Here is a 16,043-nt window from a genome sequence, read left to right on the forward strand (position 1 = left end):
CCTTCTACAGGAGTTGCCGATCAAAAGGCCTGGCTTAGGAGCTATCCTATTGCCACCTGTACCATCAAGATCAAGACCCTGAGAGTGTGGTTTTTTAGTATGGACTCACAAAAGCCACACTTAGGTACAAGATTAGGCTTTAGAGAATGGATGACGCAAGAATAGCAAGGAAGGTGTACCTGTGGAATGAAAGTGGAAGCAAATGGAGGAAGAGGTGGATGATAATGACAAACAGGAGTGGATTTCAAGTTGTGTGGGCGATGACAATGGTTAGGAGGAATCAAAATGAGCGTGAATGGGTGGTAACAAGAGGAGGCAGAGGGGGAGCTGAATGGGATGTGAGAAAATGGAAGAATGAGATAGACAAAAAAGTGAAATGTGTGGGACTGAATGAATGGAAAAATGAGATGGAAAGAAAGAAGACCCTGGAATGGTACAAGGAGAAAGGGGCCCCGAGGTATTAAAGGTGGTATGATGGAAGCCTGGCACAGTGTATGGATGTGAATGCAAGGAATTACAGATGGTCTGAGTCCAGCAGCAAAGTGTGCCAGATGTGTGACATGGGAGAGGATGAGACGGTGGAACATGTGGTGTTGGAATGTGTGAATTATGCCAGAGACAGGAATGAGATGATGCAAGTGATACTGACTGAGTTAGGGCATGGTAGGAAGGAAAGTGTGGAGAAGACAGGAAAGGGGTGGATAGTGTTCTTGCTAGGACTGCGTAGAGAGGCGAAAGAAAGGATGATTGAGGCGGTGAAAGAGTTTCTGGGGAGAATGTGGCGTGCCAGATGTAAGAACAATTAGTGTAGAGGATGCTGTTCGTTTCTCTTTGTTTCCCTTCTACAAGAGTTGCCGATACAAAGGCCTGGCTTAGGAGTGATCCTGACCCACATGTACCATCAAGACCAAGATTAACTCCTCCCTAGGGGCGAGCGTCCAAAGCAGGTAAGCTTGTTTACTAAATTGCGTCGTAGGGAGTAAGAGAGGTAGCCACAATTATCCATCATTATCGGCGACACCATGGCTCCTGAGAAGGTAACATGACCACTATTCTACACTCATATCATTTGGCTATTAACAGACACGAGGATGGCAGCGGGGGGAGGTGTAAATAGGGAAAATTGGCTGATATATGACGGCGTGTGGCGGGGGTCTTATGGCCGAAAAAGATCAAGGGATGGGTGATGCCCCGCCATTATTAATTACTATACTTTATTTAGGGATTTACAACACACACACACCTGCCCGCCAGTAAGGGGCTGGTGTGGTTAGCCATCTTGAGCCCTAAGGGATGAGGGGACGAGAAAATATTAAAAGGGAAATATGGCTCAAAATGCCTCCTTATTTTATTTTCCCGACCTTGAATGAAATTTTTATTGTTTATATTTCTATTTGTGGAATTGTTTGCGTGTGCGGGCGTGTGTGTGAGAGAGGGAGTGAGGAGGGGGCACGTGGAGGGCGGAGGGATGGGTGAAATCGCGTGTTCGTTAAAAGAAAAGAAAAAAAGAAATTCGTCTATTTTCTTGTGTTGTTGTTTGTTTGTTCGTTATGTGTGTGTGTGTGTGTATGTGTCAGAATATATCGAATTTTACTTTTCATTTTTTTCATTTTTTTTCAGTTGTATTTTTGGATATTTGTTTGTTTGTTTGTATATGCATGTATGTTCGTCCTCTTCCTCTTTTTCCTTCCTTTCATCAAAACCTCCTCCTCCTAGCTCGATGACGCTGTCACGCACGATGACAGCGTGGTGTCTATGACAACCACTCGTTTCAGTCCAGCTTGTAATTGCCCCCACGAAAGGATGTAATGTATGAGGGTACATTGGAGGACTTAGTGCAGTTAGACTTCTCCCCATTGTACTCACCCAGATCCATTGGCATATCTCGTCCATCATCTGCTGCAAGTACCTCATTGTCCATAGATGCACACTGTACTTCTCCAGAAAGTCAGAGCCCATCACCCCAGGGTCCTGTGGACACAGCAAAACTCCAGGCTTTTGTGTACTCACCAGAACCCCAGGAAAGCACACACACCCAGTCACCCCACGATGTTGCACACACCCCCACCACCCCAGGATATCGTACACCCCAGTACCCCAGGATGTTTTGCATATTGTATCACACCCATTTAAAGCTTTGGGAACTTCCACACCAAGTACTTCTGTGTAAAAAGAGAAGGTTGGCAGACAGAGATGATACATCAGAAAAAAATAGTGCAAACTGTAAAGTGAGAAATGTTATGGATGCATTTATTCAGAATAAACTAGAAAAGAAATCTGGAAAAATGACTTTGTAATTTCAAGTGTGGAGTCATTTCTAAATTAATTTCCCATCTCTGATAGTTTAAAAATGGAATTTGACTCCAAGGTTGTTTTACTGCTACATGAGTACATGCAAAAATATTCTGAGACACAACAAGACTGAATATAGTGTGAATGAATATAACATCCAAATTATAAGTTGTTTCCAGAAAATTTTATGAGCATTTTACTGTGCCTTACATGTTGAGTGGTAATGAGGTTAGGAGGCATAAATGAACCACATACATTATTTTTTTATTTCAATCCTCTTTGCAGTCCACAATCCAATCAATTCACGCATTGTATATTTACAGAGGTACACTAGTGCAGCAGGGCATGTCTCTCCTGGCCAGGTATTTTACCAATTGTTACAAAGTAATTTTTAAGTGTTTCTCGTACCACCTTTCCTTCATTTGAGTGTCCTCTGCCTACTTCCTGAAGTTCCTGAAATATACCTTGTGGCAATTCACCGTTCAGCTCTGATGCTTTGCAGTTCTCTCTCAAATAATTATGCAGTACAACAGATGCAAAGATAAATTTGCTCACATCTTCAGGCTTTGATGTAATGGTTGATCTGACTACTCTAAATTTAACTGTAAGTATACCAAAAGCATTTTCTGACACCCATCCTGCTCGTGACAGTCTATAATTGAAGGTCAGTTGACTATCAGTCAGACATTTACCTGCTAAGGTTTTCATTAGGTACGTTTTAAGTGGAAAAGCATCGTCCCCTACAGTGACATAAAGAGACTTTGTTGTGGAAAATGGTAATGTTGAAGGTGGTGGGACAGCAAGCCTGTTTCCTTCCAAGTATGCATGCAGATTGCATCGATCCCATACACTGACATCACTCGCCCTGCCTTGTGCTCCGAACATGAATTTGTATTCTGCATCAACAAGTGCTAACATTATGATGCTATGATTAGTTTTATTTATTTATTTATTTTTTATTTTTTTTTATGTAGGAGGGACACTGACCAAGGGCAACAAAAATCCGATAAATAAAATGCCCACTGAAATGCCAGTCCCATAAAAAAGGGTCCAAAGCGGTAGTCAGAAATTGAAGGACAAGTGTCTTGAAACCTCCCTCTTGAAGGAAGTGGAAATACAGAAGCAGACAAGGAGTTCCAGAGTTTGCCAGAGAAAGGGATGAATGACTGAGAATACTGGTTAACTCTTGCATTAGAGAGGTGGACAGAATAGGGGTGAGAGAAAGAAGAAAGTCTTGTGCAGCGAAGCTGCGGGAGGAGGGGAGGCATGCAGTTAGCAAGATCAGAAGAGCAGTTAGCATGAAAACAGCGGTAGAAGACAGCTAGAGATGCAACATTGCGGCGATGAGAGAGAGGCTGAAGGCAGTCAGTTAGAGGAGAGGAGTTGATGAGATGAAAAGCTTTTGATTCCACCCTGTCTAGAAGAGCAGTATGAGTGGAATCCCCCCAGACATGTGAAGCATACTCCATACATGGACGGATAAGGCCCTTGTACAGAGTTAGCAGCTAAGGGGGTGAGAAAAACTGGCGGAGACATCTCAGAATGCCTAACTTCATAGAAGCTGTTTTAGCTAGAGATGAGATGTGAAGTTTCCAGCTCAGATTATAAGTAAAGGACAGACTGAGGATGTTCAGTGTAGAAGAGGAGGACAACTGAGTGTCACTGAAGAAGAGGGGATACTTGTCTGGAAGGTTGTGTCGAGTTGATAGATGGAGAAATTGAGTTTTTGAGGCATTGAACAATACCAAGTTTGCTCTGCCCCAATCAGAAATTTTAGGAAGATCAGAAGTCAAGCGTTCTGTGGCTTCCCTGCGTGAAATGTTTACTTCCTGAAGGGTTGGACATCTATGAAAAGACGTGGAAAAGTGCAGGGTGGTATCATCAGCGTAGGAGTGGATAGGACAAGAAGTTTGGTTTAGATCATTAATGAATAATAAGAAGAGAGTGAGTGACAGGACAGAACCCTGAGGAACACCACTGTTAATAGATTTAGGAGAAGAACAGTGACTGTCTACCACAGCAGCAATAGAATGGTCAGAAAGGAAATTTGAGATGAAGTTACAGAGAAAAGGATAGAAGCCGTAGGAGGGTAGTTTGGAAATCAACGCTTTGTGCCAGACTCTATCAAAAGCTTTTGATATGTCCAGGGCAACAGCAAAAGTTTCACCAAAATCTCTAAAAAGGATGACCAAGACTCAGTAAGGAAAGCCAGAAGATCACCAGTAGAGCGGCCTTGGAACCCATACTGGCGATCAGATAGAAGGTGAAGTGATTGATGTTTAAGAATCTTCCTGTTGAGGATAGATTCAAAAACTTCAGATAGGCAGGAACTTAAAGCAATAGGACGGTAGTTTGAGGGATTAGAACGGTCCCCCTTTTTAGGAATAGGCTGAATGTAGGCAAACTTCCAGCAAGAAGGAAAGGTAAATGTTGACAGACAGAGCTGAAAAAGTTTGACTAGGTAAGGTGCAAGCACGGAGGCACAGTTTCGGAGAACAATAGGAGGGACCCCATCAGGTCCATAAACCTTCCAAGGGGTTTAGGCCTGCAAGGGCATGGAAAACATCATTGCAAAGAATTTTAATAGGTAGCATGAAGTAGTCAGAGGGTGGAACAAGCCCAGAATCGTCCAAGGTTTGAGCGAAGAGTTCAGCTTTAGAAATAGATGTGATAGCAGTGGTGCATCTAGTTGAAATAAAGGAGAAAAAGAAGAAGAAGCAAAGTTATTGGAGATATTTTTGGCTAGATGCCAGAAATCACAAGGGGAGTTAGATCTTGAAAGGTTTTAACACTTTCTGTTAATGAAGGAGTTTTTGGCTATTTGGAGAACAGACTTGGCATGGTTCCAGGCAGAAATATAAAGTGCATGAGATTCTGGTGATGGAAGGCTTAAGTACCTTTGGTGGGCCACCTCTCTATCATGTATAGCACGAGAACAAGCTGTGTTAAACCAAGGTTTGGAAGGTTTAGGTCGAGAAAAAGAGTGAGGAATGTACGCCTCCATGCCAGACACTATCACCTCTGTTATGCACTCAGCACACAAAGACGTGTCTCTGACACGGAAGCAGTAGTCATTCCAAGGAAAATCAGCAAAATACCTCCTCAGGTCCCCCCAACTAGCAGAGGCAAAAAGCCAGATGCACCTTCGCTTAGGGGGATCCTGAGGAGTGATTGGAGCGATGGGAATGTGATCGGAGGAGCCCAACGGAGAAGAAATTGTGACAGCATAAGCAGAAGGATTAGAGGTCAGGAAAAGGTCAAGAATGTTGGGCGTATCTCCAAGACGGTCAGGAATATGAGTAGGGTGTTGCACCAATTGCTCTAGGTCGTGGAGGATAGCAAAGTTGAATGCTAATTCACCAGGATGGTCAGTGAAGGGAGAGGAAAGCCAAAGCTGGTGATGAACATTAAAGTCTCTAAGAATGGAGATCTCTGCAAAAGGGAAAAGAGTCAGAATGTGCTCCACTTCGGAAGTTAAGTAGACAAAGAATTTCTTATAGTCAGAGGAATTAGGTGAGAGGTATATAGCACAGATAAATTTAGTTTGAAAGTGACTCTGTAGTCGTAGCCAGATGGTTGAAAACTCGGAAGATTCAAGAGTGTGGACACGAGAGCAGGTTAAGTCATTGTGCACATAAGCGCAACATCCAGCTTTGGATCGAAAATGAGGATAGAGAAAGTAGGAGGGAACAGAAAAGGGACTACTGTCAGTTGCCTCAGACACCTGAGTTTCAGTGAGGAAAAGAAGATGAGGTTTAGAAGAGGAGAGGTGGTGTTCTACAGATTGAAAATTAGATCTTAGACTGCGAATGTTGCAGAAGTTAATGAAGAAAAAGTTGAGGGGGGTGTCAAGACACTTAGGGTCGTCGACAGAAAGGCAGTTCGACTTGGGGACATTTATGGTCTCCTCCCCAGATGGGCACTCCGAGGCTGGTGTAGGAGTTGTCATAATAATTTCGACTTTTTTGAGTGAAGAGTGTGTGTTATTAGGTGCTTGTAGTGTTGTGTGGAGGAAGAGAGTTGTCTTTAGAGAGCAGGCTGTGACTGCCCCCTTGTGTTGTGAGACACAAAGGGAAACGTTCAGTGAGGTCACAGCTGGGTTTAATGATAAGTTCACAGCATCCCCCCTGAACAGTGCTTTAGACCTCACTGGGAGTAATTATCATTACGGCAGGTGTCTACTGCCTCCTCCTGCATGTAGTCGTAATACTCTGATGCAGTGTTAGATGGTTTTGTTATTAGGAAACGCTTCCCATCGATAGCTCCTATGCACATGGGAAAGTTCCATGACCTGTTGAATTTTCTTGCCACTTGTTGCCATTATTCAGTAGTTCGTGGTGTCTTCAAGTAAGTGTCTTTGAGGGCTCTGTAGATGGCGGAACAAACTCCTTGGATGATGCGTGAAATAAGGTTGTGACTCATCCTATACTGGAATGCCAGGGATCGATGTGTTTCTCCTGAAAAAGAAAATAAAAATATTTGTGTCCTGATTTATTTATTTATTTATTTTTTATTTTTTATTTTTTTTTTTTTTGTCGTTGGCACATTTCACCAAAAGTTGAAACTTTTACTAGAACCACTTTACAGAATTATCAGTTTGAAACCACTTTTTCTCTACAGTAATCCCTCGCAATATCATGGTTCACCTTTCACTTCTTCAATACATTGCAGATTTTTCTGGCTAATATATGTGGCTAGAAATCAATATATAAAAATGAAAATGCTACTAATACTTCTGTTTAGTATAAAAAGTTTCAGTGTAGAAAATATTTTAAAGAGTTTGGGGAGATTTTATATTAGCTTAAATATATACAATATACATAAGATAATACAATAAATTATAAGCTCTGAGATGTGGCTACATTTTAAAAAAATGGTAATCATTTTTACGAACACAGAAAGAAGTTGCCATTCGCAGTCAGCGTAGCAGCAACTGTCAACAGTGGTGCTGATGTTTTTTACAGTTTATAGCTATACTTCCATAATCTATCCACTCAAACCTATTTTACACTATGAATGGCCTTCAATTGTTGTCCTATCTAAATCTGAATATCTGTTACATGATTATTTTTTTTCTTTTTAAATACTTACATAACTATATTTTTGCTCACATTTATTTTGTCTTTTTTCCCCACAGTAAATTTATTATTCATCTTTTTTATTCCTTTCACTCCATAAGTATCATAAAGTCACTTGCATATAATCTATTTACAATCTAATTTCAATTTTCAATAATCTGTGTTCTTCTCCAATTCATTACCAACTTTTGCTTTCATTTCTTTCATAAAAAGGTTCAACAGTCATGGTGATCTTCCCTCATACCTAGCTACCCCCTTGTAATGTAAAACCTCTCCTTTGATTATGATATATACATTAACATTTCTGTAGAATGCTTTCACCCCTCACAGTAACCTTCCACCAACTCCATGGGCCTCAAATAAAACTTGCATCACTTGCCATTCTACTCTGTTATATGCCTTATCCAAATCCATGAATGCAGTATACCTACATAGTACTATTCCCTTGTGTTAACATTTCCTCAGTTGTCATCCTTAAAATAGGAATCTGAACTTCATCTTGTTAATATTTCCTTTTTTGTTATCCTTACAACCAGTGGAGGGGAGGAGCACGACCCCTAATTTGAACCAGTGGTGACCTTGCCAGAAATCTTTGTGATTAGTGATGATGACCAGGAGGAGGAAACAATAGGAGTGTGAGTTTATTGGTCAGGTCAAATTGATAATGTTTCTTTTCTGTGAGTTTTTTTTTTTATTGTTTTATTATTTTATTGAGAAATATTGTTGGTAGTTTTGCTGTTTCTTGTTGTTAGGTCAAGTCAGGTCAGGTCAAGTATTGATGGTAATTTTGCAGTTTTATCATTGTTTGGTCAGGTCAGGTTTTCTTATTGCAGGCAAATAGTTATTATTATTATTATTATTATTATTATTATTATTATTATTATTATTATTATTATTTATTATTTATATTATTATTATTATTATTATTATTATTATTATTATTATTATTATTATTATTATTATTATTGTTGTTATTGTTTTCTTCTCAATCTATATTTTCTTTGTTCTTCCTTACTTCTTCCTCCTCCTCCTTCTCCTTCTCCCCTCCTCCTCCTTCTCCTTCTCCCCTCCTCCTCCTCTTCCTCCTCCTCTCGTTGTACTTCACCTAACCCCTCTTCTTTTTATTAACCTAACATGCAGACAGTGCCAACCTAACCTAACCTCCCCCCCAACAGGTGGTGCAAACTGTTTCGTCACCAGACCTCCAAGTCGCCCCCAGAGTGGAAGGAACGGGACACGGGGGGCATTAAGATTCTGAGGAACAAGCAGAAGAAGGCTGTAAGTGGTTGGGTTAGGTTTGTGTATGTGTTTGTGTGTGTGTGTGTGTGTCTAAATCTGGGCTAGGTTAGGTTATGTTTGTGTGTTTGTGTCAAAGGGCTGATTTCACAGTCACTTGGTAACATTCCCAAACAAGAGCCTTACCAAACTGTCAACAAGCATTGCTAACACCTCAGTCCAATTTCACAGTCGTTTTCATGGTTTTGGCGACCTCCAGCTTGGTAACTATTATAACAAAAATACCTCTCGTCTGGTAATGCTGGCAAGCTTGAGCCCTCTTACTGGACAAAATGAGGTGATTTCATGACAAAAGAACTAATCAGACCACACACACACAGAGAGAGAGAGAGAGAGAGAGAGAGAGAGAGAGAGAGAGAGAGAGAGAGAGAGAGAGAGAGAGAGGAAAATTGAAATATATTACTGGTGCCTCCAACAAGCCTTTCATCCACCAACTACAAACAGGATTAGTTTTTTTATTTAAATTGTTGCCTTTAATATCTGTGTAGCATTCTCTTTATCCACCAGACATGTAGTTCCTCAGCACTGTACACACACACACACACACACACACACACACACACACACACACACACACACACACACACACACACACACACACTGACAGCTTAAAATATTTCAGGTCTTATTTAATTAGGTTAAGATATTTCAGTTTTTATTTAAATAGCTGTAGTATTCATTTTAAGACTTATTATTAATTTCTCGGCAAAAATTGTTTTTTTTTTATCATGATTTGCCCATTGAGAGGATTAAGATTTAATGAGCTGAATTAATGTAAACTTAGCCAGATCTCCGTTCTTGGAGACTTCAATGATCACCACCAGCTTTGGCTTTCCTCACCCTTCACTGACCATCCTGGTGAACTAGCCTTCAACTTTGCTATCCTCCACGACTAGAGCTATTGGTGCAACATCCTTTCATATTCCTGTCTTGGAGATATGCCCAACATTCTTGACCTTTTCCTGACCTCTAATCCTTCTGCTTGTGCTGTCACCCACTCTTCTCCGTTGGGCTCCCAATCGCAGTCTTGTCCTATCGCTCCAATCCTCCTCAGAATCCCCCTAAGCGGAGGTGCCTCTGGCGTTTTGTGTTTGCTAGTTGGTGGGACCTGAGTAGGTATTTTGCTGATTTTTTCTTAGAATGATTACTGCTTCTATGTCAGAGACCCGTCTTTGTATGCCAAGCGCATAAAAGAGATGATAGTGTCTGGCATGGAGGCGTACATTTATCTCTTTTTCTCAACCTAAACCTTCCAAACCTTGGTTTAACACAGCATGTTCTTGTGCTATACATGATAGAGAGGTGGCCCACAAAAGGTACTTGAGCCTTCCATCACCAGAATCTCATGCACTTTATATTTCTGCCTGGAACCATGCCAAGTCTGTTCTCCAACTAACCAAAAATTCCTTCATTAATAGAAAGTGTCAAAATCTTTCAAGATCTAACTCCCCTCATGACTTCTGGCATCTAGCCAAAAAATATCTCCAATAACTTTGCTTCTTTCCCACCTTTATTTCAACCAGATGGCACCATTACTATCACATCTATCTCCTAAGCTGAACTCTTCACTCAGACCTTTGCTAAAAGCTCTACCTTGGATAATTCTGGGCTTGTTTCTCCCTCTCCACCCTCAGACTATTTCACGCTACCTATTAAAATTCTTCACAGTGATATTTTCCATGCCCTCGCTGGCTTAAACCCTCGGAAAGCTTCTGGACCTGATGGGGTCCCTCCTATTGTTCTCTGAAACTGTGCCTCCATGCTTGCACCTTGCCTAGTCAAACTCTTTCAACTCTGTCTGTCAACATCTACCTTTCCTTCTTGCTGGAAATTTGCTTACATTCAGCCTGTTCCTAAAAAGGGTGACTTCTAATTCCTCAAACTACCGTCCTATTGTTTTAATTTCCTGCCTATCTTAAATTTTTTAATCTATCCTCAACAGTAAGATTCTTAAAGATCTATCACTCTTATCTGATCGCCAGTATGGGTTCTGTCAAGGCCGCTCTACTGGTGATCTTCTGGCTTTCCTTACTGAGTCTTGGTCATCCATTTTAGAGATTTGGGTGAAACTTTTGCTGTTGCCTTGGATATATCAAAAGCTTTTGATAGAGTCTGGCACAAAGCTTTGATTTCCAAACTACCCTCCTACAGCTTCTATCCTTCTTTCTGTAACTTCAAATTTCCTTTCTAATCGTTCTATTGCTGCTGTGGTAGACAGTCACTGTTCTTCTAAATCTATTAACAGTGGTGTTGCTCAGGGTTCTGTCCTGTCACCCACTCTCTTATTATTATTCATCAGTGACCTTCTAAGCCACGCTTCTTGCCCTGTCCACTGCTACGCTGATGATACCACTCTGCACTTTTCCACGTCTTTTCATAGATGTCCAACACTTCAGGATGTTTAACATTTCACCACTTCAGACTCTGGTGACCAGCATCTCAGTGGGCTTTTTTTTTTTATTTTTTTTATTAGATTTTTGTTGCCCTTGACTGGCATTCCTTCTACAGAAAAAAAAAATAGTAATAGTATCATTATCATCTTTCTCTTTCATCTACTACTACTACTACTACTACTACTACTACTACTACTACTACTACTACTACTACTACTACCACCACCACCACCACCACCACCACCACCACCACCATGTGTGTACGTGTGTGTGTTTGTGTGTGCCTCGTCTGGGCTGCCTTGTGAGATTACTAGCCTGATACAGTGACAGACAGACACAGACAGACAGACAGATTATTATTACTTTATTATTACCAGCCATTAATTCAAATAATAGATTATTATTATTATTATATTATCACCAGCCATTAATTCTCTCCTTATTTTTCAGGTGGAGTTTGCTCAGCAGCAGAATCAATGCCAGTGGCTGGGTTTAGATCCTCCAACACACACACACACACACACACACACACACACACACACACACACACACACACACACACACACACACACACACACACACACACACACACACACACACCCAGCCCCTCCACCTCCTCACAGCCCTCCACAGCCCCACAGCCTTCAGACACCACCAAAACATCACCACTGCCTACCACAGGCCTTTCACAGACTGCCAGACTTCTCAAACACCACAGGAGCCTCACAAACAGCCCCACACACCACCACAGAAACACTAGGCCCCCACCCCATCACCTCACCCACTTCCCAGCCCCCCACAGCCCTACAGCTCCTAGAAATTAAACCAAAGGAAGGGGCTTCACCCAGCCCCCCAGTAGAACCTACAGAGAGGGGCTAGTCCCAGTGAAGTCAGAAAATAGTCTTGATTCTTTCTACAGTTTAAAGTTAATGATTGGACAAGTGGAACGGTGGGTGGTGGTGGTAGTGCTGCTTTCATTATCTTTGTTTACTTAGTTTTATTCTCTCTCTCTCTTTGTTGTTTTTAGTCTAATTCTAATTCTTCTCTTCTCTCTATTATCAGTTATTTTCTCATTATTCTTGATTTTTGTTCTTTTTATTCCTTTTATTATTTTTGGTCTATTCTTCCTTCCTCTTTCTTTTTCTTTCTTTCCCTTTCATTACTCTCTCTCTCTCTCTCTCTCTCTCTCTCTCTCTCTCTCTCTCTCTCTCTCTCTCTCTCTCTCTCTCTCTCTCTCTCTCTCTCTCTCTCTCTCTCTCTCTCTCTCTCTCTCTCTTCTCTTGTGTCTCCTCCTCCTCTTTCTCATTCTATCTCCTCCTCCTCCTCCTCTTACTGTATTCTTTTCTTTGTCTTCCTTCTCCTCTTGTTTCTTTTCCTCCTCTCTCTCTCTCTCTCTCTCTCTCTCTCTCTCTCGCTCTCTCTCTCTCTCTCTCTCTCTCTCTCTCTCTCTCTCTCTCTCTCTCTCTCTCTCTCTCTCTCTCTCTCTCTCTCTCTCTCTCTTGTGTCTCCTCCTCCTCTCTCTCTTTCTCATTCTATCTCCTCCTCCTCTTAGTGTATTCTTTTCTTTGTCTTCCTTCTCCTCTTGTTTCTTTTCCTCCTCCTCCTCTTTCTTCTCTCCCATCTTGTCTTCCTCCTCACTAATTTCTCTTCCTCCTGTTTCTCCTCAGTCATATTTTCCTCTTCCTCTTCATCCTCCCTCAATCTTTTGTTCCTCCTCCTTTCTCTCCCTCCCTCTCTTCCTTCTGTTTATTAGTCAACATCTCCCTCTTCATTCACCCACTTCCTCCCTCCATCCTCTGCCTCCTCTTCCTTCTCCTCCTCACTTACTCATCTCCTCCTCCTCACTCAGTTGTTTTTTTTAATTCCACCTCCTCCTCCTCATTGTTTTTATGGTTCCAATAATAAACATGGATCTGAATAACTATTATATTTATTAGATTTTTATTGGCATTTTTATTATTGTTTCATTAGTCTCATTTTTTTCAGTCTTAATTCACAATTAATTTTAACTACTTTTATTTATTTTATTTTAATCTTTTATTATGTGTTTTAGTCTTTCTATATATATAAAATTGATTCTCTCTCTCTCTCTCTCTCTCTCTCTCTCTCTCTCTCTCTCTCTCTCTCTCTCTCTCTCTCTCTCTCTCTCTCTCTCTCTCTCTCTCTCTCTCTCTCTCTCTCTCTCTGCCCTTCACTATTAATAGGTTATAATTGTAGTAACAGTAGTAGTCATAGTTATTATTACTGTATATCTTTTTAGCACTCCAGAACAATGTAGCAGTAGCAGTTGGCATGAATTATTTACAGTATTAAATAGATTCTGATTCTGGTTTGTGTTGCAGGCCAGACAGCTCAGTGGCAGAGCTGCAGGTGGCCTTTGTCAGCTTCCTGGTGTCACAATTGGTGGGACAGCTGGGAGCAGTGGAGGTGCCTGGTGGGGCAGCTGTGCCGGGCAGAGGAGGTGCTGCTGGGGGAGCCACAGTTGTATGCTAAGCTTCTCTCAGTCCTACACTATCAGGTTAATGAGGGTGTTGTATTTTTTTTCTCTCTATATATAAAATTGGTGTCTATGTTTTCTCTCAGCAGCAGCAGCAGCACACTTTACACTCCCAACCCTCCCTTCCAGACCCTAGCAGTAGTAGTAGTAGTAGTAGTAGTAGTAGTATCAACACTAACCACTCATTATTTCAGCCTCCTTTCCCTCAAACTAGTAGTAGTAGTAGTAGTAGTAGTAGTAGTAGTAGTAGTAGTAGCACCAGCAGCAGCAGCGTCACTTGCAACACTGGTAACACACCTTCCCTCCCCTACAGATCCCTCAAGACCTGTTCATGACATTGTAGAGTCAAATGACTAGTGGCAGCAGCACCACTCCTAATACTTCCAACACTCCTAACACATCCTTTTCTCCCCCACAGATCCCTCAAGACCTCTTTGTCGACACTGTACAGTCCCACGACCTCCTTGCCTCTACACTTACTGCTGTCTTCGCCAACACTGAGGACAATGCCGCCTGCCTGCCACCTCCCTTGGTCCTCAAGGCTTGTCGCTTCAAGGACCAGCCACCTCCTTGCCAAGTTTGACGCTTGGGGACAAGGGGAGTATGCGCCAGTGGTGGTTGATGTGGCTTTAGGTGTGTAGGGTGATGTGGGGGAGGGGATGTTTGTAATTGTTTGATTATTTGTTTGTGATTTTTGCTTTATTTCTTCTTGTTTTCTGTTTTCTTGCTCCTCTTTCTTTTTCTTCTTTATGTGTGTGTGTGTGTGTGTGTGTGTGTGTGTGTGTGTGTGTGTGTGTGTGTGTGTGTGTAGAGGAGGAGGAAAAAGGAAGAAAAGAAGAGAAGAAGAAATAGAAGGAAAAATAGAAGTAAAAGAAGCTCAGCCCACAGCCCCACAGTATGTTCCCCACAGTATGTTGACTTACCCACAGCCACCACCCACAGCACCCTTCCCCCCTTTTTAACACTCACTCTTTTCTCAGGCTGTACAGGTGTCCAGCAGCCTGCAGTATGTACACATACACACATACACACACAGGCGGACATCTTTGGAGGAAGAAAGTGCTGTGTGCTGTAAAAATTTACAAGACAAGAAGAAAATAGACACAAGATTTTTAATTATTTTTCTCTCCTTTCTAACAAAAAGATATTCAAGTTTAGGTGAATATGTTATCAAAATGTTTATCTCTATACAAAGTTCAGTGTTGTAATAATAAGTAATAATAAAGTAACACTAAAGAAAAATATTAACAATAAAAGATGATAATAATAACAATAAACTTATTTTCCTGCTCTCAGTGATAACATATTAGACAAACCTGAATTTTACTTAAGCAAGACAGTAAAGAGAAGAAGAGGAGGTACAGATGCATTAAAGGAAGACATGCAAGTGAAGGAAGAGAGGAGGAGGAAGGATGAAAAGACACAGAGAAGGAAGAGGAACAACAACAACAAATGGAAAGAGGAAGACAGGAATAAGAGAAGAGAGAAGGAACAAGGCAAAAGGAAGAGGAGGAAGAAAAGGAAAAAGGAATGTGACACAACAGGGAAGAGAGGAAGAGGAGGAAGAAGGATGAAGAAACACAAGACAACAAAGGAAGAGAGGAAGAAGAAACATGAGAAGGAAGAGAAAGAAAAGAAGAGGAGGAACAAGAAACATAAGACAACAAGGATGAGAGAAAGAATGACAAAGAATTGAAGGAAGAGGAGGAAGAGAAAGAGAGGAAGACCAATAAGATTTACAGATACCATGAAATAATCAAGTTTAATAAGTATTCACAATCTCGAACACCATTTTATCCCAATTACAACAGTTTATCCTTCACCAAACATCAAAAACCACATCCATACCTAATTCAAAACACAGCTTATCTTCCACTTAAATATCTTATAAACACAATTTTTCCATCACAAACAACTTATTCTTTATCGAAACATTCTACCACTTCCATTCCAGTTTCATTACAGTTTATCCTTCACCAAATACCCAAACACACACACCCTTCTCCCAACTACAGTTTATCTTTCACCAAATACCCCAAACACAACACTGCCCAGGTTATCCCAAACACAATTTATTCTTAGCCAAACACCCCAAACACCGTATCAAGCTTATCCCAAATCCATTTTTTTTTTAAGATTCATATCAGCAAAATAATACAAAAAATAAGTGACTAAAAGTTATTTCTGAAAATGTGTTTTTAAGACTTACTGAGAAGAAATTGAAAAAAAAAATAATGCACTTTGGAGATTTACAAAAACTGACACCACACACGAAAAAAAATAAAATAAATAAACAAATAAATAAATCACATCCACTAATAACAAAAAAAAAAAAGAAACATTCAAAATACAATCCAAATATTTTACCCACAATGTGATATGCAATGGCAGGAATTGGGGGGGGGGGAAGGTAGGGGGATACAACTGTTTCTGACCAGACATTCTTCTGAGTTTGCCACAGATTGCTGCTGACTTTGGACTCAAACA

At 40.9% G+C, this 16,043-nt stretch overlaps 2 protein-coding genes across 2 annotated transcripts; both read left to right on the forward strand.

Annotated features, from left to right (window-relative positions):
- The first annotated feature begins 946 nt into the window (after positions 1-946).
- LOC135093579 (uncharacterized) lies at positions 947-2,548 on the forward strand. The gene is made up of 2 exons (XM_063992957.1): positions 947-1,037; positions 1,871-2,548. The coding sequence occupies exons 1-2, from the start codon at positions 1,023-1,025 to the stop codon at positions 2,168-2,170; spliced, it is 315 nt and encodes a 104-aa protein (XP_063849027.1). The 5' UTR covers positions 947-1,022; the 3' UTR covers positions 2,171-2,548.
- Positions 2,549-3,065: 517 nt separating this feature from the next.
- LOC135093456 (uncharacterized) lies at positions 3,066-14,833 on the forward strand. Its single transcript, XM_063992734.1, has 6 exons — positions 3,066-3,111; positions 7,957-8,005; positions 8,546-8,648; positions 13,402-13,577; positions 13,975-14,189; positions 14,537-14,833. The coding sequence occupies exons 1-6, from the start codon at positions 3,066-3,068 to the stop codon at positions 14,629-14,631; spliced, it is 684 nt and encodes a 227-aa protein (XP_063848804.1). The 3' UTR covers positions 14,632-14,833.
- Positions 14,834-16,043: the final 1,210 nt, after the last annotated feature.

This window comes from Scylla paramamosain, chromosome 43, assembly GCF_035594125.1.
Source record: "Scylla paramamosain isolate STU-SP2022 chromosome 43, ASM3559412v1, whole genome shotgun sequence".
Lineage (NCBI taxonomy): Eukaryota > Metazoa > Arthropoda > Malacostraca > Decapoda > Portunidae > Scylla > Scylla paramamosain.